The following is a 25,360-nucleotide window of genomic DNA, read 5'->3' as shown; positions in this document are numbered from 1 at the left end:
TTCAAGACAACAAGCATTTATTAAGAAGTGTTAGTATTATATACCAGGCTGGGAATACAAATACAAACAGAAAGACAGCCCTTTTCTTCAAGGAACTTATATTCTAATTGAGGAAGACAATTCATAAGAGAAAAGTGAAATTGGGGTTGTGTTGATGAAGCTGTTAATGCAATAGAGGCAGCATTCTCCTTAAAATGTTTTTTTTTTGGGGGGGGGCACTATTCAATCAGAGGGAGAAGCTAGAGAAATGAAGGATACTTTCATTGCGATTGGGAAGGGACCCCAAAAGGTTGGGGTTTGCAGACCTGTGTTGTGAGATATCTTTCAATATAAGGAGTCCAGAGTTGATTGCAGAGGTTGAGTTTGCAGGTCAGTAGGTTTTCAAGATATTGGAAAGAAACAGTAGAAGAGTCAGGAGTGTAGTTTGTTAAGGAGTGAAGATAATCCTGAGCATTTTCATAGCTATGGTAGTATTTTTTTTTAGCATTTTATAATCATCTGTTCTGTGTGCTAAATGGTAATAATAACTTGCATAAACATAATGTTCATTGTCTGCCAAATCCTTTTATATACATTATCTCCTTTGATCTTCACAACAACCACTTGAGATGGGGATTGCAGATATTATCATCCTATTTTGGGGATAGAAACTTGAGACTGAAAGGTATAGAAATTTTCCTAAAGGCACACAGTTAATAACTGACTTCAGTTCAGATTCTCAACTCTTATTCTAGTAAACTTAGCCTGTCTTTCATATTGCTTCTTTATAATACTGAGGGTAAGCCTTTCCTATTGAAATAAGAAAATAAAGAGGAAATTGTTGTTCAGTCGTTTCCAGATGTATCTGTTTGCCAGCCATTTAGGATTTTCTTGACAAAGATAGTTGTTTACCATTTCTTTCTCTGGCTCATTTGACAGATAAGGAAAATGAAGCAAACAGAGTTAAGTGACTGATAAGAGTCACACAGCTATTAAGAGTCTGAGGTCAGATTTGAACTGAGGAAGAGTTTTCCTGACTCCAAACCTGACACTCTATCTATCCACTATACCACCTAGCTCCCATAGAGAAGACATTGCTTCTGCTTTTCTCACAAATTATTCTTTGCATTCCTTTTCATCTACTACTTATCTCATTATAAAAATAGTTGGCTCCTAGACTCCCCCCTCCTTTTTTGACTTTGTTTTCATTTATTCGGGTTAAATTGCTCTCTAAAATGAAGAATGTAATCTGCTTGAGGCAAATTGTCTTCAATTAAGTTTGGGTCAAGGTGATGATTATGCCAGACTCAGAAGATTTGGGAAATATTCATAGGGAGATAGGTATAGTTCTAGGAGTAAAAATCCCTGTCATATCTGAAGACATACATTCATGTGAATTATAGAATTAAATCAAGATGAGACTACAGAAAGAGTAGAACAAATGGTTGGGAGACAAAAAATGTCTAATTGCCATAGGTAGAGTAACACTGAATTATTAGCTAAGTATTGTCCTAGAAAATTAGGTTACATCCTAAATGAATTGATGTTTCAAAATATGCAAAGTTATGCCTGCCCAATTGTTTTTTCTTCCTACCTACCCTCCACCCCTCATATAGATGTAAAGGCTTCTGAGAGATCATTGATGTGAGTGATGTCTCAACTTCCAACTGATATTATTCTTCTTCCTTCTCTTAGTTCTTTGGAGTTATGATGCTCACAGGGCACTCTGTAGCTATGACCAGACTGACACTGGAATCAGAGTATTAATAATCCCTTACCACAACCTTTTCAGGCAAGGAACAGATCTTGCTACAGAAGGATTATGAATCTGCTTCTCTGACTGAAGTCCGCGCTTTGTTGAGGAAACATGAGGCTTTTGAGAGTGATTTGGCAGCTCACCAGGACCGGGTGGAACAGATTGCTGCCATTGCCCAGGAGCTGAAGTATGTTCTATTTCAAGGCATGCAGCTGCTGACATTTAGCTGATAAACTCTTTCCAGTGAACTTGATCATGTCGTAGGTACAATGTAAGAATTCCACAGATAGCTTCTCAAGTAGATTATTCAGAGTCCAGCAGGGGAGACCTTCCTCTCTCTTCCTGGCCTAAATTTAGTAAGAGAGCCAAGCTGGAGAATTCTACAGCAGGAGGTGATTTTGTGTGTGTGTGTGTGTATGTAAATTTAAATGAACTGACTCTTAGCGAATATTCTTAGCACTATCAACTATATTGCCCAGAACCAACTCTTGAGGAGTTAGGAATAGAACTGTTAAATATGATTGGACTGAGGAAGATTAAAATTGTTCCAAAAAAAGCTATCTGACTTATGATAGGGAAAAAACTCTATGACTTTCAATCTCACTATATCATAAAATGAATTCCATCCCATTGTCATGTTTTTATTATTCTGCTGGTGAAGATGGTTTTAAAAGGAAGACTAATGCTACTATATCACTGACTTTGACAAATTCTACAAGTCCTAGATAAAATACTTTAAGTTAACTTCTTGGGAAGCTTCAGCTTAACTATTGTTAAACCAGTAGCATTCTGTATATATATTTTTTTGCATTCTGTAATAAAGTACATTGGTTTAGATATTATTATAATATTAATAAATTATAAGTAATAATTCAGATTTCCTTGAATTTGATAAAAGCAAATCTCTGAATGACATGAGTTCTTTCCCCCTGTAATGTGTCTCTAATACTCAGTAAACACTGAATGAAATTGTTATTTCTTGATTCTTTATAGGTTTTTAAATTTATTATGTCAGCTATCTAGGGCCTTCTTTCTTGTCTTTTCATTGTTGGGTCATAATATGTCTTATTGAACTTGTTTTAAAATAGGGGAAAGAAAAGGAGAAGAAATTACTCATTCCAGTTTGCTGCTTTTTAAATAGCTAATAAATAATTTGGATTAGATTTCAACTTTTACCAAAGTTTTAGGATAATTTGTATATTTCAGTCATTTGTGTGATAATTTCTTAATTTCCATTAGTGTAATCAAAAGATGTTTGCATATAGCATTTAAATCTTATTCTTATTTCATTGTTATAAATTCGACTTCTTTTGACCAAGAATGAATTGATGAACTTGAGCAATTACTAATGCCTACAAACTGGAAGAAAAATAATAAACAATTTCCACACTCTTCTAAATTAAAATATAAATGCCAAGTACAGAATTAATATTATGTATTGAAACTATATGCATCCTAAGTAGGAACTGGTTTAATTTTTCATTGATTAGGTAGAATTTAGAAGAGAGAGTAAGAACAAAGTTAGAGGTGGAAGGAAAGGGAGAGAGAGGGGATAGAGAAGAAAGAGAAATAAAATTGTTTAAATAACAGAGACAAAATTTTATTTAATTAGGTTTGAGAGATTCACTTAATCTATAATGAAAGGAAGTTAAAAATAAGGAATTTCTTTTCATTATCTAGCAGAAAATTATTCATAGATTGTATAGTCTCTTAGGAATCATTCTAGAGATAAAAATTTATTTAGTTTTTAATGGTATATTGAAGAGAGAAGGATATGCCATTTGAAATTTCAGAGTCCATTCCAACTTGTTGATTCCATGAATGTGCCCATTTAACTGAAATGGAAATAGAGTACGCAAAAGTATGAATTTTACATTGCTAAACTAACCTTTAACTTCTGGGAAATCCATGTTAAGAAAAAATATCAGCACTTATATTTTTCAGTGAACTTTAGCATCAAATCTTAATTTTATAAGGAGCCCATTCAACCTATACAACTATTTACTGTAAATTGAAAGGAGTTTTTCCTGGAAATTTTTTTTTCTCATCAGTGACATCAAATAAAACTATTTCATTTATCATGTTAAAAAAAGTTTTGCTTTGTCCATATGGGGTAGATCACTGAAATGTTAGGGAGCCCCTCTTGTCCATCTAATACTCTCCTCTTAGGGGCTAAGTAGGGTGTCTTTTTGAGACAAGTCAAGGACACAATGCTATGGAAGCTATTCCCATTCAATTCCTCTTGATGTCAGCAGAATTCTAAGGTCTGTCCTTCAGGTCAGAAAGTTGGCTTTGCTACAGATTCACTGCCAGATCTTCTTTAAAAATACTCTTCTCCAGAGGCCTGACCTATAGAAACAAGGGACTGGTAGACTTATGCCAAAATACTAAGTACGGACCATACTTTTCACAAAACCATAAATACTATGTTTATAATAGAGAGAGAATAGAAAGCCATTAGCCAGACTTTTTTTTTTAAGGTTCTTTTCTACATTTATCAAAGGCTAATGATGATATAACATAGGTCGTGATCAAGTTTGAAATTGAATAGCAATCATCTGGGTCAAAAACATTTTTGGTTTCCTAATTTTTGACTGTATTTGAATTGTTGACCTAAGTACAATTTTAGTATATCTTCATAGGACCAGTAAACTTTTATTTCCATTTTGCCTTAGTGAACTGGATTATCATGATGCTGCGAGTGTCAATGACCGATGCCAGAAGATCTGTGATCAGTGGGACAGACTGGGAACACTTACTCAAAAAAGGAGAGAAGCCCTGGAGGTAAAACTTTGGAGCTGCCTGTTTGACATAAATTCTCTCATCACAGAATCTTTAATTTCCTTCACTGTTTTTTGCAGCTTTATAGTATTCACAAGTGCTACAGTGTAATTATTGCAAGCCAACTAGGAATCACCAAAGAATCACCAAAAAAGATTCCCTATCAAAGAGTTAAAAAATTAGAGAAATCAAAATTTTGAATATTTGATGTATATCTATGTTGGCAGTATATAATTACAATAAAATATTTCAAATTTCCATGAATTATGATAGAATCTCATAGGATACCAACTCATGCTGAGAAATTCTAAAACTTTCCCAATAAGTATATCTAGTTGAAATTAAACTATATGAAAACCCTACAAGAGGTGAAAAGTAAGAATGGAAAAAAATGTAGAATTTGAGTGAATTAGGTCACCAGTAAGTAACATACAATAGGATGCCATGCTGTCATAATAAATATTTGGCAGTTCGCTGAGAATGATTTCCCTCTGTACATAAAATAGGAGTTATTTCCATTTTCTGATCTTGACTCTGATGAAACTTAAAGTAGTGACTTCAACTCTTCTAAAAGCTCATGGACTATTTTGTTTCCTCCTTCAAGATAAGTTTAAGAAGAGGTATATATAATTGATAGGGTAAAATGGTTTAGAATGGGAAAAACATTGAATCCAAATATGGAGGATTTATATTACATTGGATCCAATCCCTCTGATCTTTCTCTGTCTCTTTCCCTATTTCATTATAAAATGTTTGAGAGAAATCTGCAGTATTCATAGTAATGCTCTCTTTACCAATCAAATCCCTGAAAAAAATCTTTTAAGAAATAAAGAAATAAATGTTTTTTGATTGAATGTACTTGAATATTACCTTCTTCCTGTGACCTACAAAGCAGAACAACCTCTCCAAACTGCACAATAGAGGGAGAGTTAAGAAGTCCAGTTTTCATTACTTCTCTTATTAGTTCCTCTACTGGGTGACCTCAAATTAGTCACTTAATTTGCAACTCTGTGCTTGCATTTATAGATTAAGGATGATATAGCCAGCACTGTTGGGGGAAACAATATTCTTACTAAATCCTGGTTGAAAGGAAACTACTGTGGATACTATAGATGACTACCATTTTAAAAGAATTAACATAATTAAATGCACTTGATTATTATAGTGTATATGAGCATATTATAATATACTTAGCTACAATAAAATACACTTAACACCAAAGTTACAGTGAACATAATCTTTAACTTGGAAAGCACATTAGCATCTTGCAACATCTCAGAATCACTACTTTGAGCATCAGTTAATGCATATTACTAACAGAGAGTTCTGGCTACCAGGTAGAAATGAGTTTGCTTTATTAAAATGCTTTTCAGTTAAATCAGGAAAGTTTTTTATTTTATGAAGAGCTTTTATATTTCCAAAGAATTTTCAATCTTATCACCCGTATTAATTTTTTTCATATATATAGAGGACCGAGAAATTGCTAGAAACCATTGATCAGCTTCACTTGGAATTTGCCAAGAGAGCTGCTCCCTTCAACAACTGGATGGAAGGTGCTATGGAAGACCTGCAAGACATGTTTATTGTTCACAGTATTGAGGAAATTCAGGTAATTGAGTTTCAGAAGAGCTTCCTTTTCACAGAAGGAAAAAATTTGACATATTTGGGCTGGTATTACTGAAATGAGTGCCACATAACAAGAAAGCCCAGATCATCTTTATCTTCTCTGCACCTAATGTGGTGCTTTGTTTATAGCAGGCACTTAGTGATTATTTTGTAATGTATTTGTTTGAATCATAGATTAATTTATCTCATAAAATGTTTGAATGTTATTTGCCTTGACCACCAAGACAATTAGAAAGTGGAAAATTCTAAGTAGTATTATATAGGGAACTGTGTCTTGATGAATATACAATTTTGCATTAAAAATCTTAGTGTGATAGACAAAAAAGGCATGACTTCTTTAAGAAGATGAGACATCACTGGGTATTGTGCACTTAGTTGATTAAAATTTAGAGAAATATGCTGTTTGTGAAATTTTGCTATTTCTCAAGAAAAAGTATACAGTTTAAAAAAAAAAAAAGAAAAATTGTTGATTTATTCCATAGGCAAAGCATTGTAAAAGTCACATTTTAATATTAAAAAAGCAGCTTCCTCAAAATGTTTTTCTTTTGAAAAGAAAAGGCAACTTAAAAATTCAGTTTTCATGCTTATCTTGAATATCAGTTAGTTATAATTCAGTTCAACAGTAGTTGAAGAATTTCACAAGCTGATTGTAGAGGGCAGAACTCTGGAGAAGTATACTTGAAACAAGCTGTTAATTGTGGAATTGATGAGGTGATAGTTCTCTAGTTCATATATATACTTAGTACTTAGTATGATAATGTAATGGTTCTCTAGTTCACACATAATCAGTATGCTGTAATGATGTAATTGTACTGAGTATATAAGGGCTGAGAAGGACTAGAAATGAGACATTCTATCTTTGACCATCCTTCTGGTGGCTCTCTGTCTCCTGAACTCCTCCACAAAGATCAAGAGTGAGTCAGAGTCAGACAGACTGTGGAGGAGAGACTGAGTGAAGGAGAATGTGAGAGTGAGGGTGCTCTAGCTTAATCTCAAACTCGAGACTCAAGAATAAAGATTTTAGACTTTATTCCTCACTATCTTTGTAGTTATTATCCTGCTGAGACCAAGGCCCATCCGGAGGTCCTCCAGAAAGCTAGCCGGAACATTATAGCTGGTACTCTTCCTCATGTTCCATCTACAATGATATTTGGGATTTAGAACTAGAGTGTACTTAAAAATAATCTAATAAAGCCTTCTCATTTTAGAAATGAGGAAATTGAGAAACAGGAACATTAAAAAACTTGTCCAAAGTCAATAATGGCCAAATAGTGCCAAGAAAATTGTAGAATTAAGATTTGGGATTTGTTATCAGATGCTCTTAAAACCTCTGACAGTGTACTCAAGGAGTTTGCTCCAGGAGATCAAATTTCAGGATGTTATCCATTGTTTACAAATATACTATAGTTTATAAATAGAATAAATAGAAAGGAAAATTATTTTTTTCTCTGTGTCACCAAACATGCTATAAAATATAAAAGAAATGCCAAATGTTTAGATTCTAATTCAGGACTTGAAAATTATAAATTAGACTTAGGAGCCAAGTAAATTGGTTTCATTTTTAAAGAAGTAAAAATTGAAACAAGAGGGAGAGTGGGTTAAGACAGTCTATTGCCATAAGATTTGTTTTTCTTAATCTTAGCTCCTAACCCAAATTAAGGTTTAAGTGGAAAGTATTGAACAGAAAAATCTTGAAGGGGAAACACATCTGATAAAAGTAATCTTAGGCCCTAGATAACAAGTTAAAGCACTGGTATCCACAAGTTCCTTTCTTCTCCATTCCTAGTATCTTTTTCTACCTTCTCTTTCCAACCTGAGCAAGTATGGTAGCAGCTAAAAAGCCTAATTTACTACATTCATACCAACTTGTGTTGTCTTATGTTGGAAACTTTCTTTCAAATTACTGGAATGATAAATCTCAGAGATACCTAAGTGGAGAAGAACCCAGTATACTTCTCTGAAATTTGGGCTAAGCAGGTGCCAAAATCTAAGCTTCATGATTCAGTTTCCAGGTGCCATGGAGACCAGAAATTGTCTAATTTAAGCTTCCATGCAGAGAAATCTACAAGAAGGTTTAGACTTAAGTAAAAGTAGAAAGAGCTATTCAAATGCAAAGTGGTTTTTTTTGTATGAAATGATTATTTTGAACAATGATAATAAGTTCCAAAACAGTTTTGATGGTTTTTCTTTTATATTATGTTTAAGTACAGGCTGACAATCAAAAGTCTTCTAATTTTAGAATAGATATTTTCTGTGCAAGTGATTAAGTATACTTAAGAAGCCCAGTTTGAAGTTGAAGGTTGTTGCTTTATTCCGAGACAGGTTAAGTGCCAATAATTGATTTGTTGCAAAATCCAGAGTTAGCATTAACCTCTCACTGGTTTATCATGCCAGTAACACCTTTATGCAGCTGTACTTAAGGGGCTACTGCCAAGTACTTTAGGTCCAAAGTATAGGTCTGGAAAAGTATAGTTCTTATTAAACCTGATGGGGTAAAGAAATAGCTTTTTGTTCTTTTTTTTTTTTTTTACTGGTCTTTAGGATGAATTTCTCTTGAATTGTTAGGTTTACACACTTGCTAGAAGTTGAATGGAGATTAAAAAAAAACTCATACAAAATATCACAAAATTAAATTCCATTGCCTCCAAAAAAAGTGAACCTATCCATGAAGATGAACAAGGAATGTTTGTTGTTATTTAGTTATTTCCAGTCTGACTTTTTGTGACTCCCATTGGGTTGTTGGTTTTTTGGTTTTTGTTTGTTTTAGTTTTTTTTTTTTTTTTTGTAAGATACTGGGTTTGTCATTTCCTTCTCTGACTTTTTTTATATATGAGGAAAGGTTTAAGTGACTTGTCCAAGGTCATACAGCTAATAAGTACCTGAAGCTAGGTGAACTAAGGTCTTCCTAATTCCAGGCTCAGTATTCTGTCCACTGTGCTACCTAAACCAGTATTGAAAAATAAAGTTGTTAATTCATCCTTTTTTTTTTTTTTTTTAAGATTCTGGGCTATGATTCAGTTTTTTTTTAATTAAGCACTCAATGTGTGGTAGATACTAGATATAAAGGTAAAAAAGAAATGTTTCATGCCTTCAAGGAGCTTATATTCTTCTGGTTTTATCTAGGCACATACTAGATTATTCTATTTCCTCTAGAATCCAAATTATGCCCATGTCGAAAGAACTTGACTTGTATGTATGTAGTGATAGCCAACAATTATATAGTGCTTACTATGTCCCAGGTCCTCTGCTAATATAAGCACTTTGTAATTATTATCTCATTTGAGTGTTAATATATTCCTGGGAGGTAGATGCTAAATGACAAAGGTCAAATAGCTGGTTAAGTGTCTCAGATTGCATTTGAACCCAGGTATTCCTGATTCCTGAATGTACGATAGAAGCATTTAAAAAAAAAGTCAAGTTTCCCCACCACCTCTCTTTTCCCAGATAGATTCTCAAGGATAAAGTAATACAGAAACGAGTATATGAAGATCCCTTACACTCAGTTAAATCAGGCTTTCTTTCTTTCTCTACTTCCCTGCAGAGTTTAATCACTGCCCATGAGCAATTCAAAGCAACACTCCCTGAAGCTGATGGTGAAAGACAGGCCATCATGTCCATTCAGAACGAAGTGGAAAAGGTGATTCAGAGCTACAACATCAGAATCAGCTCAAGCAATCCGTATAGCACTGTCACCATGGATGAACTTCGTGCCAAATGGGACAAGGTAGGCGTTTGGATAGGAGGTGGGAGTTTAGGGAAGTAGCAACAAGAAAAGTGGTTGCAAGGTTAATAGCTAAAATATTTGAGGATTACCTAGGAATCTCTGACTTCCCATTAGAATTTCCTAATCTAATGGTCTAGCTGTCACAGAGGACTCACTCTCTTTATGTCTGTCTGTCTGTCTGTCTGTCTCTCTCTCTCCTCTCTCTCTCTGTGTCTCTTTCTTTCTCTCTCTCGTTCTCTTTTCTCTCTCTCTCTCTCTTTTCTCTCTCTCTCTCTCTCTCTCTTTCTCCCCCTCCTTCCCCTCCTCTGTCTTTCTTTCTCTGTATCTCTTTCTCTGTCTCTCTCGCTGTCTCTTTCTCTTTCTGTCTCTGTCTCTTTCTCTCTGTGTCTGTCTCTCTGTGTTTCTTTCTCTTTCTCTCTCTGTCCCTCTCTCTTTTTCTGTCTCTGTCTCTCTCTATGTCTGTCTGTCCGTCTCTCCCTCTCCCTTTCTCTTTCCCTCTGTCTGTCTTTCCATCTCTCCCTCTCTATTTCACACACACACACACACACACACACACACACACACACACCTTCCAAAGATAGAATGTATCCAATACTATACCTTGGAAATTTTTGTGAGAAACATTTCTTATTTCAGGGGAAAGAAGTAGAGACTCTTTTCTTGTGAATTATTGATAGAGAAAAGTTCCAAATGTTGGATTAAGCAAGATAGTTAATGATGTGAAAGCAGGGAAATGTTACACGTGCATAAGTTTTATGGCATCAGTGTCTAGAGTCCTTACTTGCTGATGTGGCTAGCATAGATACCAGATGATGGTAGGCACTAAATGTCAGGGTTTAGTCATGTGAAGAACTCACAATGGCCACTCGCTTGGGCAAAAGGTAGATTTATTTAGGAGAAGAAGTTACAGACAAAATGAAAAAATATAATAGACACCATGACTGGTAAATGTGAAATAAAGAGCATATAAAAGACAAATTCCTTAGAGGAACTCAAAAATACTTAGTAGAAAGGGAGCACCTCATGAGGTTGGTATTCTATTTGTGGGCTAGTGGGCTAAATCCTAAAAAAGGGACTTAACATCCTAAAAGAGGTATTTAGTTATAAGGAGGAGAGACATTGTAAGACTTGATGGGGCTAGGAATCACCACGTGACATGGGGGAGGAATAAGGGGAAAGATACCAATCACACAAGTCTAATTGTGGTAGATTGACCCAAAGCAGGGCAGTCACATGTCATGGGCCCTAAGTAGATTTATAGGGAAAATTTAACCTCAGGGACATGACTAGAATTTCTGACAGAGCATAACAAGATGAGGAAGCCGATGACCTCCGTGGAGGTCCACAAAACTAAACTGATCTTTACCAGACACTTCTCCCTGCCTGCCCCAAGGATCAGTTTTTATCAATTCTTCAGTTTCTCTCTGCCCACCACACCCACCACTCAGGATGCCATCCATTGCAGTATATTTTAGAAGACAAATGTTGTATCCCAAAAAAGGGAATTGAAAATGAAAAAATAGAAAATGTATTTATACAGCATTTACATTTTGATTTATGAAATACTTTCTTCATTGTTGCACTGAGTGGCAAATAATTGAATATTTTTATACTTATTTTATAGGTTAAGGAGATTAAATAACTTGCAAGGTTGCACAAATCAGAACCAGGAAACAAATCTCTTGACTCCAGGCTCAATGTTATTTTCATTTTATCATATTGCTTCTCTTAAGTGGAGGGAAATTCCTTAGAAGGACATAGCTTGTTTGTTAATCAGCTAGCTTGTTAAGCTCTAGAGAAGAGCTTTGCTCAAATCTTATTATAGTCATAAATAATACAATTTGGGTTCGCTCTGCCTCAGTCTTGGTAAATTGTAGTTATCTAATTAAAAACATGACAGAGGTAGTCATCTCACTTTACTCATATCTCATCTCTAAGAAAAACAATCTACTCATGGAATTCTGTAGAATGTACCTCATCCTTGGAGGTATTTTTCAAAGCCACGCTCTTAAAAGATTTGCTTTGAAGTTAACATATTTTTTCTGAAGATACAGAAAAATTTCCCTTTAATTTTGGTTTCTTTGACTTTTTAAATGTTTCTTCTTACAGTGGCCATTTATCATTCATCTTGTCAAGCCTTTATTCCTTCTTTCCATCATTTTCCTTTCTCCTCCCATCCCTCTCCTTATCTTCATGTCCCTTTCTCTCTTGTCTGCCTTGGGATTGTCACTTGATTGGGATATTATACTGTCAGTATGAGGGATGACCTTTAATCCTTGTTGCTGGCAAGATTGTGTGATGATCAACTTTGATAGATTTGCTTCTTCTCAGCAGTTCAGTGATCCAAGGCAGCCCTGGTAAACTTTGGATGGAAAATCCATTCTAAAACCAGAAAACTAGGGAGACTGAATGTAAATCAATATATGCTCTGTTCACTTTATTTTTCTATTTTCTTCTTTTTTTTCTCTCACATCGTTTTTCTTTTTTTTTTTTCTTTTTTTTTGGATTTTTAAAAAATTTTTCTCTCTTAACATGATTCATAAGGAAATATGTAAAAAAAAAAAAAAGAATATACATTTATAAACTCCCAAAAAATGATGTTTCCACATGTAACTGAGAAAAATAAAAATAAAAAAATCCCTGCTTCTGTTGTGTCCTCTGACAGGTGAAACAGCTTGTGCCAGTACGGGATCAATCCCTGCAAGAGGAACTGGCTCGCCAGCATGCTAATGAGCGACTCCGGCGCCAGTTTGCTGCCCAAGCTAATGCTGTTGGACCATGGATCCAGAACAAGATGGAGGTAAATCACGCAGGAGGATATTGTTGTTTAGAGAACTTCAGAAGATCTATCAGATAACTTTAAAAAATGTTTACCAACTTAGACAAAGATTATTCCTTCTCATATTTACCAGCATCAGAATAGTAGTGGTAAGCTTTATTTTTTCTTCATCATCATCAATGATTTATATTAAACATTTGCTGTGTGCCAGGCACTATGCTGAGTGCTGGAGAAACAAAAAAGGACAAAAGCAAAGTCCCTGCCCTCCAGGAGTTTACATTCTAATAGAGAAAATGGTTTACAGTTATGTATATTCACAATATATGTCTATAGTATAGATGACAGGTATTCTCAGGGGGAATTATGATTTATGCCCCAATACATTTCCCAAAAAAAGCATTTGAAGTGACAGTAATTGCAACCAGACAATGTTGTTGGAGCATATTTTCCACTGTTTCCTCTGTTCACATTTTTATTTGCTTCACATGGTTTTTCAAATCTGTAGGACTATAGTTATTTGTGTGGCTACTTATCACACACAGGTGTCCTAACCAGAAACTTAAATTGATATCCCACAAAAGAAAAAGGAAGGAAAGATCTTCATTTGGAGATCTGTTTACTTGGCAGTTAGCAAAGGTGTTAAAGAGGGTCTTACTTAACATTTTTTCTGAACAGGGCTTGTAATTTAAATTTAGTATCATGATTATGGAAGAACATATGATTCACCATGTGGTTGTGCTTTGATGTGGGCTATATTGGTTGTCAGCAGGAATAACTCTAAAGTTTTCAGAGCAGTAAATGCTCATTCTCTGAAAAATTGTAAATGCTGTTTGTAGTATGTAAGTCTTTGAGTTCCATCTTGTTACAAGGAACAAAGGAAATTTGTCAGTTGCCTCACTTCTTTCCTTTAACTATTTTTAGTGATAAAATAATTAATTTTGAAGGTAGAAATAATGTACTAAATAAGGCAAATAGGTCTGCTACAGGAATCAAGCAATATTTCTAAATGTTAATTCATTGCTACATCCATGCATTACATCTTATTCTTTAGGCCACATCATCCATACTTAGTTAGGGATATTTTAATTCCTATCAATGAGAAGTAAATGCTTTATCGTTGGTCTTTCCTCTTTTTTCCACAGGATCTTCCTGCATTCCTATTGTTTCTGTTCTCTTATGTTTTTCTGCAACCCTTTTCTCCCCCATCAAATGGATAGGAAACTGGGTTTAGAGTCAGAATGATCTTATTTCAATTCCCATTTCAGTTGCTTCTTATCTATGTGATTATGGGCAGCTCACTCAACCTCTCTGGGTCTGTTTCCTCATTTAAAATGGGGGAGGTTGGACTTGCTGACCTCTTAGGTTTTTTCCATCTTTGACTCCATCTTTGGTCCTATCATCAGAGGTCCTACCAATGTCTTGTCTCTGCTTGTTCCTTAGGAGGCTGTTTCATTCCAGCTTCTTTTTGTAGCTAACTCAGAATGGAAAACAAGAAACAAAATAAAAAAAAAAAAAAAGCCCTTTCCTTTTTTTTTTTTTTTTTTTTTTGCCATCTCTTAATCCAGAAAGGAATGAGCAGGATAGTGAAAGACCTTCATATAACAACTTGTAAGGATGAATTTAGAGAACTGGGAGTTTTTAGTTTAGAGAAGACTTGATAGAGATAGGATAGAAGCAAACATTTATTAAATGGCTATTGTGTGCAATGTACCATGCTAAGCTTTGGGAATACAAATATAAGCAGAAAGATAGAAAACGCTTCCCCTAGAGGTGCTTACATTCTTTGGAGGAAGACAACCAAACTAAAAAGTGGAGAAGATGGGAGGAGGGGAATGCACAATAGAGACTGGAGAATGTGGGGCAAGAATGATTAAACTTGTTTTATTTTAGCCCAAGAAAGTGGACTTGAGGGGAGGAAGTTACAAAGAATCATGTTTAGCCATGATAAGAGGGTAAATACTCTAACAAGTAGAAGTGGCTCATGGGAAAACAGGCTTTCTCTCTCAGGGATGAGGAATGGATAGATTTTGGCTTCCATCTCACTAGAAATCTTCATGCAAAGGCTAAGTGTCCATTTGTTAGGTATGTTATAGAGAGAATTCTGGTGTGGACCAAATGGTCTCTAAAGTTTTTTTCAAACTCTGAGATTCTATAATACTTCTACATTGTGGACTTAAAGTTGACTAGATTTTCCTGTATTCATTTATGTTTGTGTCTGTGTGACTACTTGTCTTAATCTGCCTATGTACATTGAACAGGAAATTGCTCGCAGCTCTATCCAGATCACTGGAGCTTTAGAAGATCAGATGAACCAGCTGAAGCAGTATGAACATAACATCATTAACTACAAAAATAATATTGACAAACTGGAGGGAGACCATCAGCTTATCCAGGAAGCCCTGGTATTTGACAACAAACACACTAATTACACCATGGAGGTATGTGAGCCAGGAAGTAATGTCTTTTTTCTCCCCATTTAATAATTCCATTTTTTTCCAATTACATGCAACATTTATATTTATAAGATTTTGATTTCCTTTTTTTGCTTCCTCCCTCTCTCATACATTCCCCCTTTCCCCAAGACAATAAGCAATCTGATATTGGTTATACATGTGTAATCATATTAAGTATATTTCCATTAAGTAATTTGTTACAAAAATAGCAGTTGTATTTATATATTAAGAATAAAAATCATAATTAGAACATCTTCACACCTAAGAAGTAGGTGCTGTTTTATAAGTGAGGAAACTGAGGTTAAATGACTTATCCAGAGATCCACAGCTTCCAAATATCTGAGCCTGGATTGGAACTAAAGTTTTCGTCGTTTCAGATTCAGTACACTATCAACTCTGCCATATAGCACATAATGTTTGACAGAGTGTTCTTTGTATATATAATTTCCTTTGATCCATGCAATCTCCTGGGAAGTAGATGACATAATTAAAATTCTATTCTGTTTTCTCAAGTTGATCTTTTACTGTACTCTGCCCTTGCTCAGGTAGATATGCGTACTCTCTCCCCCAAAATTAATCTGAGCTGTTTCCAATAAGTTCTTAAAGTAGAGAGGTGCTTTTTATTCTTGAAGTTTTTTTTTTTTTATCCCCTAGATTTTTTCCCAGTAGGAGGAATGCCACTATCCAAGTACTATTTGGACAGCAATTCCCTCCTTCAGTTTTGATTGATTTTTCAATAAGAAATATAAACCATAGGAAAGTCTCTATCTCCTATTTTGAGTAGATTTTTTTTCAAGTGTACAAACAATTGCCTAATCTCTCATTAATAATATAGTGCTCCAATTCCATGGAGGGGTCCTGAGTATTTCTTATTAGAGAGTTCCAGTTGAGTTCAATAAATATCATAAAAGCAACCCATTGTATATAGAACCCAATTTCAGGTGCTGGAACGTGAAATAATGTTTAAAGAAGATAAATTGCCTTCTTAGGGCTTACAGCCTACTAATAAGAGTTCAACTATATAAAACATGAGGAAAAGACATAATGAAATCTTCTAGCCAGCTCTGCTATTCTCCATTTGGATTGATTCTAAGGCTAAGGACAGAAACAGAGAGAAAATGATTATACTATGTAGATGGAGGAGAACTAACAATTTCCTATTTTCTCTGGTAGCATATTCGTGTTGGATGGGAACTGCTGTTGACAACTATTGCCAGGACTATTAATGAGGTGGAGACCCAGATCCTTACCAGAGATGCTAAGGGTATTACCCAGGAACAAATGAATGAATTCAGAGCATCTTTCAACCACTTTGACAGGGTACAGTACTTTTCCTGTTTTCTTACCATAACCCCCTGGATATTACACAATTGAATTATTATAGAGTGACCTATAATGCTTTCATCAAAAACCTTAATGCCTTGAAAAAACTACAGAAAAGCAGAATAACTGCCATACTCTTCAAAGGGGAAACAGCAATACGAAATAAAATGCTCTTTAAAATCACATCTTAGCTAAAACTGCACACAAAATATATTTTTATTTGCTGGCATATATAATATGTATATATGTAGATATATGTGTATATATGCATATCAGTGAATCTATGTGTTGGTATTAAGAGTTGAAAAGAATAATGGAAACTGCGATTTTCTAATACTATGTAGTTATAAAATATGCTGATGATATCTTTCTTATTATTTTTTATTATAGCTTTTTATTTACAAGATATATGCATAGGTAATTTTTCAGCATTAACAGTTGCAAATCCTTTTGTTCCAATTTTTTCCCTCCTTCCCCCCATCTCCTCCCCCAGATGGCAGGTTGGCCAATACATATTAAATATGTTAAAGTATAAGTTAAATACAATATATGTATACATGTACAGTTTTTTTGCTGTAGAAAAAAGAGTCGGACTTTGAAATAGTATATAATTAGCCTGTGAAGGAAATAAAAAATGCAGGTGGACAAAAATAGAGGGATTGAGAATTTTATATAGTGGTTCATAGTCATCTCCTAGAGTTCTTTCCCTGGGTGTAGCTTGTTCAGTTTAATGATATCATTTAATCTTTTTTTCCCCTGAGGCAATTGAGATTAAGTGACTTGTTCAGGGTCACATAGCTAGAAAGTGTTAAGTATTTAAAATCAAATTTGAACTCAGATCTTCCTGACTTCAGGGCTGGTGCTCTATCCACTGTGCCATCTAGCTGTCACAATTTCATTTAATCTTTAAATAGTTTGTTTTTAGGGAAAATATTAATGAATCATCTAAATTCACATAGCTAATGAGTGTCCAAATGGACATTTGAATCTAGGTTTTCTGGCTTGAGTTTTTCCCACTTAGACCTCACTGTAAAAAAACTAGACCCTTGGGAGGCTAAATCTTAATAAATACTGGATGATAAATGTCAGTTCCTTTCACTCTTTCTGCTTTCTACTTGAGTATGCTTTCTACAAGTATTATTGTGTACTTTCCCTAAGTAATTATGTCCAGATGAGGAACATTATATAAACTCAACCTGTTCTCTGATTTTTTTTTCTCTACTTAAAATAATAAAATCAGTGCATTTTAGTAAAATACAATAAAATTTTCATAACAAATTTATAGAAAAAGTCATTGCTTCTCCAGTATATTAATGTCTCATAAAATCTTGGACAAAACAATTTTTGGTAGGATGTCTAGAAGAACCAAAACACAAATAGTTTTTGTCTCTAATATAGCAGTTTAGAATTGCCAGAACACTTTCCATACATTAGTGTTATCCACTTTGATCCTCGCAACAATGCTATGAGGTGGGTGCTATAATTTTCCCAACTTTACATATGAAGAAATGAGACTCTAAGAGGTTGAGGGGCTTGCCTAGTGTTATATAGGTAGTAAATGTCTAACTCTTTTAAGTCAGAAATGGAACTCTAACATATTATCCCATGTTCCAGGTCCAGTAGGTAACTAATTCTTTATTCCTTTGGTCAATTCCTGTTATCCAGGCACTGAATTGAAGGATAGTGGGAAGGATAATTATCATCATAAAATCAGACCTATTTCTTATTAAAATTGGGGTCCATTTACTTTTGTGAAGATTAAAAAAAAAAAAAGCTCAAATAAAATAAAATTAAAATTAAAAAAATAAAATTTAAAAAAAAAAAAGCTCACTCCTGCTGTGCTTCATATAGGTTAGCATGAATTATAGATCTTTCAGAAACTGTCTCACTTATGTCCCTCCTTGGAATCAAGTTGCTATTTAATTCAACTCAAGGTCATTAAAATTCCCTAATATAACGTGCTTGTGACACACTCTTAAAAAAGATTATGTAACTTTCCTTTATTATTCAAATAATAGAGTAACATTTTACTATTCTAAATACTTAAGTTTACTGACCAGTAGAAAAATGACCAAAGTCTTCATTAGAGTTTTGAGTGGCCTCTTGGTACTGGTAGATCTTATCTGAATGCTGAAGAAATAGTTCACCCATGTGACAAACTTATGAAATGTTTGTCAGGATAGTCATCTTGATTCAGGATAGTCATATTGTTCTGCCTGCATATATGCTATTATTTGTCAAGCACTCACCAAGTACAAAATGCTAAATAGAACTAGCCTAGGATGGAATACAGGCTTTAATGGAGAATCTAAACCTTGGTCTACATGGGAAGGAATAGGAGAAACTACTAATCCAGAAACCCCCGTATTCTCCATTTGGAAGGGTAAAGAGAAGCACAAATGGGTATGAGGTGACATGGAACTTGACATATTTATATTATAATTGATACCAACTGCAAATATTTATTAAGCATTTTTTAAAACTATGTTCAAGACATTATTATAATCATCTACAACCAGGGGAAATTCCACATTAGTCTGAGGAGCTGACCAGTTTTTTGGTATGTGTAAAATGAAACATCAGAACACTTTATGCAAAGTATGAATGCACCTTTCATTTCATATTTAACTTGGTATATAAAACTGTTTTATTTGTTTAAACAATATGATTTCTCTTGTGCTGTAATTCACACTATTAACATTAGCCCAACCCCTCTAACGATTAATATCCATTAATATGATAGAACTATATATTAATCCATTTCTCAGCAGAATTATCATTATAATTTTTATTTAAATTTCTTTTTTTAAACCAAAAACTCAGTGTGTTTAATTTGGGAGCTTTGTTGCATGCCTACATTTATCTACATTTGTAGACTCTCATGAAAGATGAGTTTGCATGTGCCAAATTGAGGTTGATACAATGTAAGTTCTGTCTTAGGATACTAGGAAAACATTCTTACAGATGGTAGAAAGGGCGTGAGTACTTTAACTTATTGTTGTTTGAATGTTACAGAAACTATTATGGCTTATCTATAAGTTTTTGTGTTCTTGAAAAATCATATATAAATACTAATTAATAACTGATCCATAAGCCCATAGCTAGAAGGTATTATAATTTCTTAGAACCTTTATCATAAAAACAATCGTCAAGAGCTTGTATACTTGTTAGAAGCAAATAATTAAGTTATTTCTCAGCAACTTTTCTTCTAATGACACTAAATAATTCTTTTTGGCTTTTTTCTCATTTCTGGATGTTCTTTTTGTCTGCTCCTCCTGTGTTTATGATTCTTTTTAATTTTTTTTTTTTTTTTAGTTTTGACCCCTCTCTTTTTGACATTTATGGTACTTTTCCTGTTTCTATATGTTGTATGTCAGTTTCCTTTCTCTCACAATCAAAGGTAACTTTATTGGCAATGCTTCAAATCAAATTCCTCTTGTTGGACTGATTCCATGTTGGTCTAACTGCCTACTTTGTGGAATTGGTGTAATCTTACCCCAAACTTCTTCATCTGTGTTTTTTGCTTTCATCAACAGAGGAAGAATGGCCTGATGGATCATGAAGATTTCAGAGCCTGCCTGATTTCCATGGGTTATGATCTGGTATGAACAGAGTTGAAACTGTCTTGTATTTTAACAAAATTGAGTTTATAAATTGATAATAAAAGTAGGAAATAGATGGCTGAGACTTCAGAGAGTGTTTCCTATGTAGCATGTTTGAGGTTGGTTAATTGTAACACTGTAGGAGGAAATTGGTTTTTTAAAGAACTATTTCCTATTATTATAAGAAAATAATACAGTAATAACAAAATACATTTTGATTTTTGCCTTTTGTGAAAGATATTGGTACCAATTAGTCAGAGAAAAAAGATGTCTCATGATTTTTAGTTTCTCATTATTTTTACATTTTTAATGTAAAACAATTTACATTTGGGTTGGAAAGTTCTCAATAACAAATTATTTGAAATTTATAAATTCATTCTAACTTTGAGAACTTAAATGAACCCCAAATTCTCAAATCAATCTATTTATTAAATGTATTAATTAATTTCAAATCAATACTGACCTTTGAAACAAATTCACCAAGTTTAGATTCTAATATCCACACTTGAATTTTGTTAGCACAACTTTTCCAACTTGTCATTTAGAAAAGGTACTTGACCTTTTCCTTTAAACTGTAGCTTCTCTTAGAAATAGTTCTTAAGGCAGAAAAAGGCAGGTAGAAAACTCTGGTAGAAAAGCAATGGTTCTTGGTTTTGTACACCAGTCTCTGAATTCTTATGTTATTTGTGATGATGAATACAAGGTCAATGGAATGTCACAGCATTATATTATATTATATATATTATAAGCAGATGGTTCCAAATTTGTTACCAAAAAACACACTAAAAACCACATGCATCGATTGATGCATGCAAAATGGTGATGCAAAAATATTACATTTTTACTTTGAAGTGGAAATGTTCATCTTACTATTTCTATTTTCTTTGCCTTGCGGATTTAAAAAAATATATATTCAACAAGTAAGTTGAAATATTTGTTCCTTCAAGGTATTCTTAAGTTCTAGTTCTAGGGTTAAACATGAAAACAGTAAGAAACTTGTAATTGTAAGAACTAATTGTTAATTGGGATCATGGGAATGTTTGTTTTGCATCTTATTTTAGGGAGAAGCTGAATTTGCCCGAATTATGACATTAGTAGATCCCAACGGTCAAGGAACTGTCACCTTCCAGTCCTTCATTGACTTCATGACAAGAGAAACTGCTGACACAGATACAGCTGAGCAGGTCATCGCTTCCTTCAGAATCCTAGCTTCAGATAAGGTCAGTTCCTGTTCTCCTGATTGAATTTACCCAAGTGTTACCCAGATGCAGTAGTTAGATGTCAGGTCTGGAGCCTGGAAGATCCAAGTTCAAATCCAGCCTTAAGGCACTTACTAGTGTATACCGAAGGTTGACCATTTAACTTCTGATTGCCTCAATTTCCTCATTTGTAAAAGGGGAATGATAATAACACCTTCTCCCCAGTGTTGTAAGGATCAAATAAGAAAATTGTAAAGCACTTGGCCAAGTCCCTAGAATATAGTAAGTGCTTTATAACTATTAGCTGTCATTATTACTATTTTATTTTTACATTTAAAAGAAGATCTCGCAATGTTATTATGTTCCAGGATCTGTCATATTGAATGTCACTGTTACACCCTGTATCTGAAAGGAAATTTTAAAAATATGAATTCAAAGACCAGAAACTCATAACATAAAATGATAGTATATTCTGCTTCTGGACTTTAAGTGTGAATTTCACTTTGAGTTTCATGTAAGGAACCTGCAAAACTTTACATATATATTCTGAATGTAGAGCTTTTGATACAGAAGGCAAAAGCCACTTAGCTCAAGTAGCATATGTATTTCAGCTCTTATGATAAGGAATAGTGATTTCTGAGTCTTAACCATTAGATAATGGTCATATGAAATCCTCAAGTCATTTTAAAAAAGTGAATAATATCTAAGAAATCTGCTTTCCCCTCTGCCAAGGGTCTAAAAAGAATATGTTCTAGGTTTCACAGTCTATCAATTGAAACTTAAGAAAATGATCTTATAGAACAATGGGATCCAGAGGCAGAAAGATCCTTAAAAACCATGTACCCTAACTCTCTCACTTTGCATTTGGGGTAACCAAGACCTCAAAGGGTAAAGTCCATAGTTTTGCAGGCAGAAAGAAGTAGAGTTAGGATTGCAGCTGATTCAATTTGAATACGATTTTGATTCTACATCCAGTATTTTTTTCTACTATATCAGGATTTCTATTCAGAATCTTACTGCAAGGTAAGATATGTGGTCTTCACCATAAAGAACTGACCAAGCATACTAGGACCAATCAATAGGGTCTCTAATAGCTCCAACCAAGGTTGTTACACAAACATTTAAGGCAGAAAACTTAAAATAAATTCATTTAGAATGAGTAGCTGAAAGGTGAGGTTTTAATAGGGACAAAAATAACAGTTGAGCCATATGCTCATTAGCTCTGGATCATCATGGGTGTGGAGAATTGACCACTGGCACAAATTCTTTCTGCTGTGTTAGCTCTATATGAGAGGGTCTGAGGTACCTTCCCATGGGTCTTTAATGTGCACTCTTGGTTCAGACTCAGCAGCCAAACAAAGATCTGCTTCTTTACCACCTGCTTGGTAGATGGGAAGCAGTCCTACCTGCATTTGCCTGCACTGAAATAGAGATTATAAATGTATTTTAAGAGGCAGATTCACCAAACCTCCAGTACAGTTTGACAATAGGCAGATTCTGCTCTGAGCCTAGGATGCCCATTGACCAGTACTCTGTTACACTACCCCCCTTTCCCTAAAAAAAAAAAAAAATTGCCTCCCCCCAGCAAATCAGCCAGGATATGTTTTGAACACATTATTCATGTCTCCAATCCAGAATAGTTCTCTGGAATCCTGTAATGTCAGTATTACATCTCCATTTTATGCATATATTTGTTTGCAGAGCTAATAGCGAACAGATTTTTGGATGTAATTCCAAGTTATTTTTATTAGAATACTGATTTTAAAAAAATAAGTAAAATATTGAAATAAATTTAATAAGCACCAAGACAAGTTAGATTCTAAAGTAATATATTTGTGACTTTCTTTCACTCTTAACATGTAAATTGCTGTATATGTGTTTTCCAGCCATACATCCTTGCAGATGAGCTACGTCGGGAGCTGCCTCCAGATCAGGCTCAGTACTGCATCAAGAGAATGCCACCTTATTCTGGGCCAGGCAGTGTACCTGGAGCTTTGGATTATACCGCATTTTCATCAGCACTGTATGGGGAGAGCGACCTGTGATTCTGTAATCATGGAACATCAGAATGCAATAAAAGTTGGAGTAACAGTTTGCTTCGTGGAAACCTTCACAGGCTGTTTTAAGTTAAAGAAAATATTTTTAAGCATTCTTAAAGCTCAATAGTTACCACCCAGTGTAACATTCTAGAAAGTATAGTGTCTATGTCAGAGTGTACTGCACTAAGTAGGTGTCTTTATTGTGGGTTTCTTAGTTTTTAGCTAGTATAGTATAATTTTAGAGACATTTCAGTCAAGAATGAGAAATCATTGTTTTCTTGCTTATCCAAAGATTAATTGTAGCTAGATATTTTCATGATTTTGTGGCTTTTGCAGTTCAGTTTTATCATGTGTGAAATGGAAATTTCAGGGAATAGAAACAAATAAGCCAAAAAACCAGAAAGTCCTTTAGCTTTTTAGAAGGGTTAAGGAAGTGAAGAAGGAAGAGACAGGAAGAGATTTCAACCCACTGTCAATGATGTAGGGACTGATCATCCATCCTAGGGATCGTTGTAAGTCCTTGCTTGACTTGAAACAAGATGTGGGCAAACATTTAAATGAAGTCATCTGTTAGGTAGAAAGGTGAAGTAGCTAGTTTATAACAAAGCTTTTAAAATTATCTCTAGTGAATTATGCTTTTCCCCTGGATCCTCTTAGCACAGATAATCAAGATAGGAGACTACATATAGAGTCTGAATTTTTAAATTGACAGTCTTTTATATATTAATTCTTAATAAGACCCTAGTCAGAAAAAGACAAGCTTGGTATTCTACAAGGATTTGCTTTCCTTTATGTCTTTAGTTTTCTAATCCTTTAGAAGTAGACAGGCAACTTCACATGAATAAAAGTGAATAAGAAAAGATGAATTCCCTCAGATGGTTATAGCAAGTTTCATTATTCTGGAAGAACTTACCTTTATATCTATAGGATTAACTCTTCCCCTGTAGCATATCTAAATTACATGGTTACATTCACAGTCACATCCATCTAACATAATGTCAAAATCCATCTAAATAAGCACAGTGTATGGTTTTATGTAGAGCTATACTCCATAGACGCCATAGTTGTCTTGGTTTCTATTTGAATGTTTATTAAGCTATTACTCCTTAAGCTACCGTATGCTGTGACTACCCCATTTTTCCATCTTGTTGACAGCTTGTAGAGAAATAAAGCAATAACTTTTTTTTTTTTTTTACATCTGAGTCCTTAATCAAGAACAGAAATGAAAAGAAAAAAAAAGCCACAAAAAGAAAATTAAAGTGAACACTACCTCGTTGCTATTAGGAGTACAGTATACTCCTATAATGGACAGTCTAGGTATTTTTTTAAGAGCCCCACCACCAACTAATTAAAAATGAATTCATTGTTATGCTTTTCCCCCAATCCTCTTAGCACAAATAATCAAGATAGGAGACAAAGTGTGTATTTTTAAATTGACAGTTTTCTATATATTAATGCAAACTTAGTGTTCTGCAAGGATTTGCTTTCCTTTATGCCCTTAGTTTTATAACCCCTTAGGAGGAGACAAACAATTTCACATGGATGTGCCATGGCTTTTCTATCCATAACTTCTTGAATCTTAAACACATACTACATTGGTCATCTTTTTTTTAAAGGAAAAAAACACACCTAATTTTATAGGACATTTGATTTCCTATTTTTTCCTATATGGGAGTTTTGTAATTTTATTTTAAATGGCTTCATTAAGTGTTTGGGAATTAAAAGAGAGAAATCTTTTCATAGATGATGTGTCCTGAACAAAATACTTTATAAACATGCTCTCTTTTCATCTTTCTGATTGTAGTACTTCTGGTCTCTTGGTTATGGTACTTTGCAAAATTGCTTGATGCATGATTAAGGGAATGTAATTGTCAGGGATGTAAAAAGGTTAAGGTTAAGAAGACCTTTTACAAGAGACTAAATGCACTATATTTTCACAATTTCAAAAAAATTAGATGACATTTTAATGACATACATCAAATTCAGTGTCACTTGGTTGCATGTTCACCCTCAAATCTGAGACTTGCTATTTTTCCAACCTCAAACATTCAGAAGGATCAGAAAGAATCTCTCCTTTCTAGCCTATGAGGAAATTGTAG

The 25,360-nt window shown here is 34.2% G+C and overlaps 1 protein-coding gene across 2 annotated transcripts in view; it reads left to right on the top strand.

Moving 5' to 3' along the window:
• The window catches only part of ACTN2 (actinin alpha 2), a 91,778-nt gene extending 66,775 nt beyond the window's left edge, over positions 1–25,003 (top strand). For both annotated transcript variants that reach the window (XM_051993543.1, XM_051993544.1), the window contains exons 12-21: positions 1,772–1,922; positions 4,411–4,519; positions 5,985–6,125; positions 9,684–9,866; positions 12,532–12,666; positions 14,904–15,083; positions 16,272–16,418; positions 19,958–20,023; positions 21,085–21,243; positions 23,109–25,003. In XM_051993543.1, coding sequence (XP_051849503.1) covers positions 1,772–1,922; positions 4,411–4,519; positions 5,985–6,125; positions 9,684–9,866; positions 12,532–12,666; positions 14,904–15,083; positions 16,272–16,418; positions 19,958–20,023; positions 21,085–21,243; positions 23,109–23,267 — 1,430 coding nt within the window. In that variant the 3' untranslated portion in view covers positions 23,268–25,003. The remainder of the gene's footprint in view (positions 1–1,771; positions 1,923–4,410; positions 4,520–5,984; positions 6,126–9,683; positions 9,867–12,531; positions 12,667–14,903; positions 15,084–16,271; positions 16,419–19,957; positions 20,024–21,084; positions 21,244–23,108) is intronic.
• Positions 25,004–25,360: the final 357 nt, after the last annotated feature.

This window comes from Antechinus flavipes, chromosome 4 (assembly GCF_016432865.1).
Source record: "Antechinus flavipes isolate AdamAnt ecotype Samford, QLD, Australia chromosome 4, AdamAnt_v2, whole genome shotgun sequence".
NCBI classification, from domain to species: Eukaryota; Metazoa; Chordata; class Mammalia; order Dasyuromorphia; family Dasyuridae; genus Antechinus; species Antechinus flavipes.
Note: the sequence above shows the minus strand (reverse complement) of the source record. Positions and strands in the feature narration are given on the sequence as shown.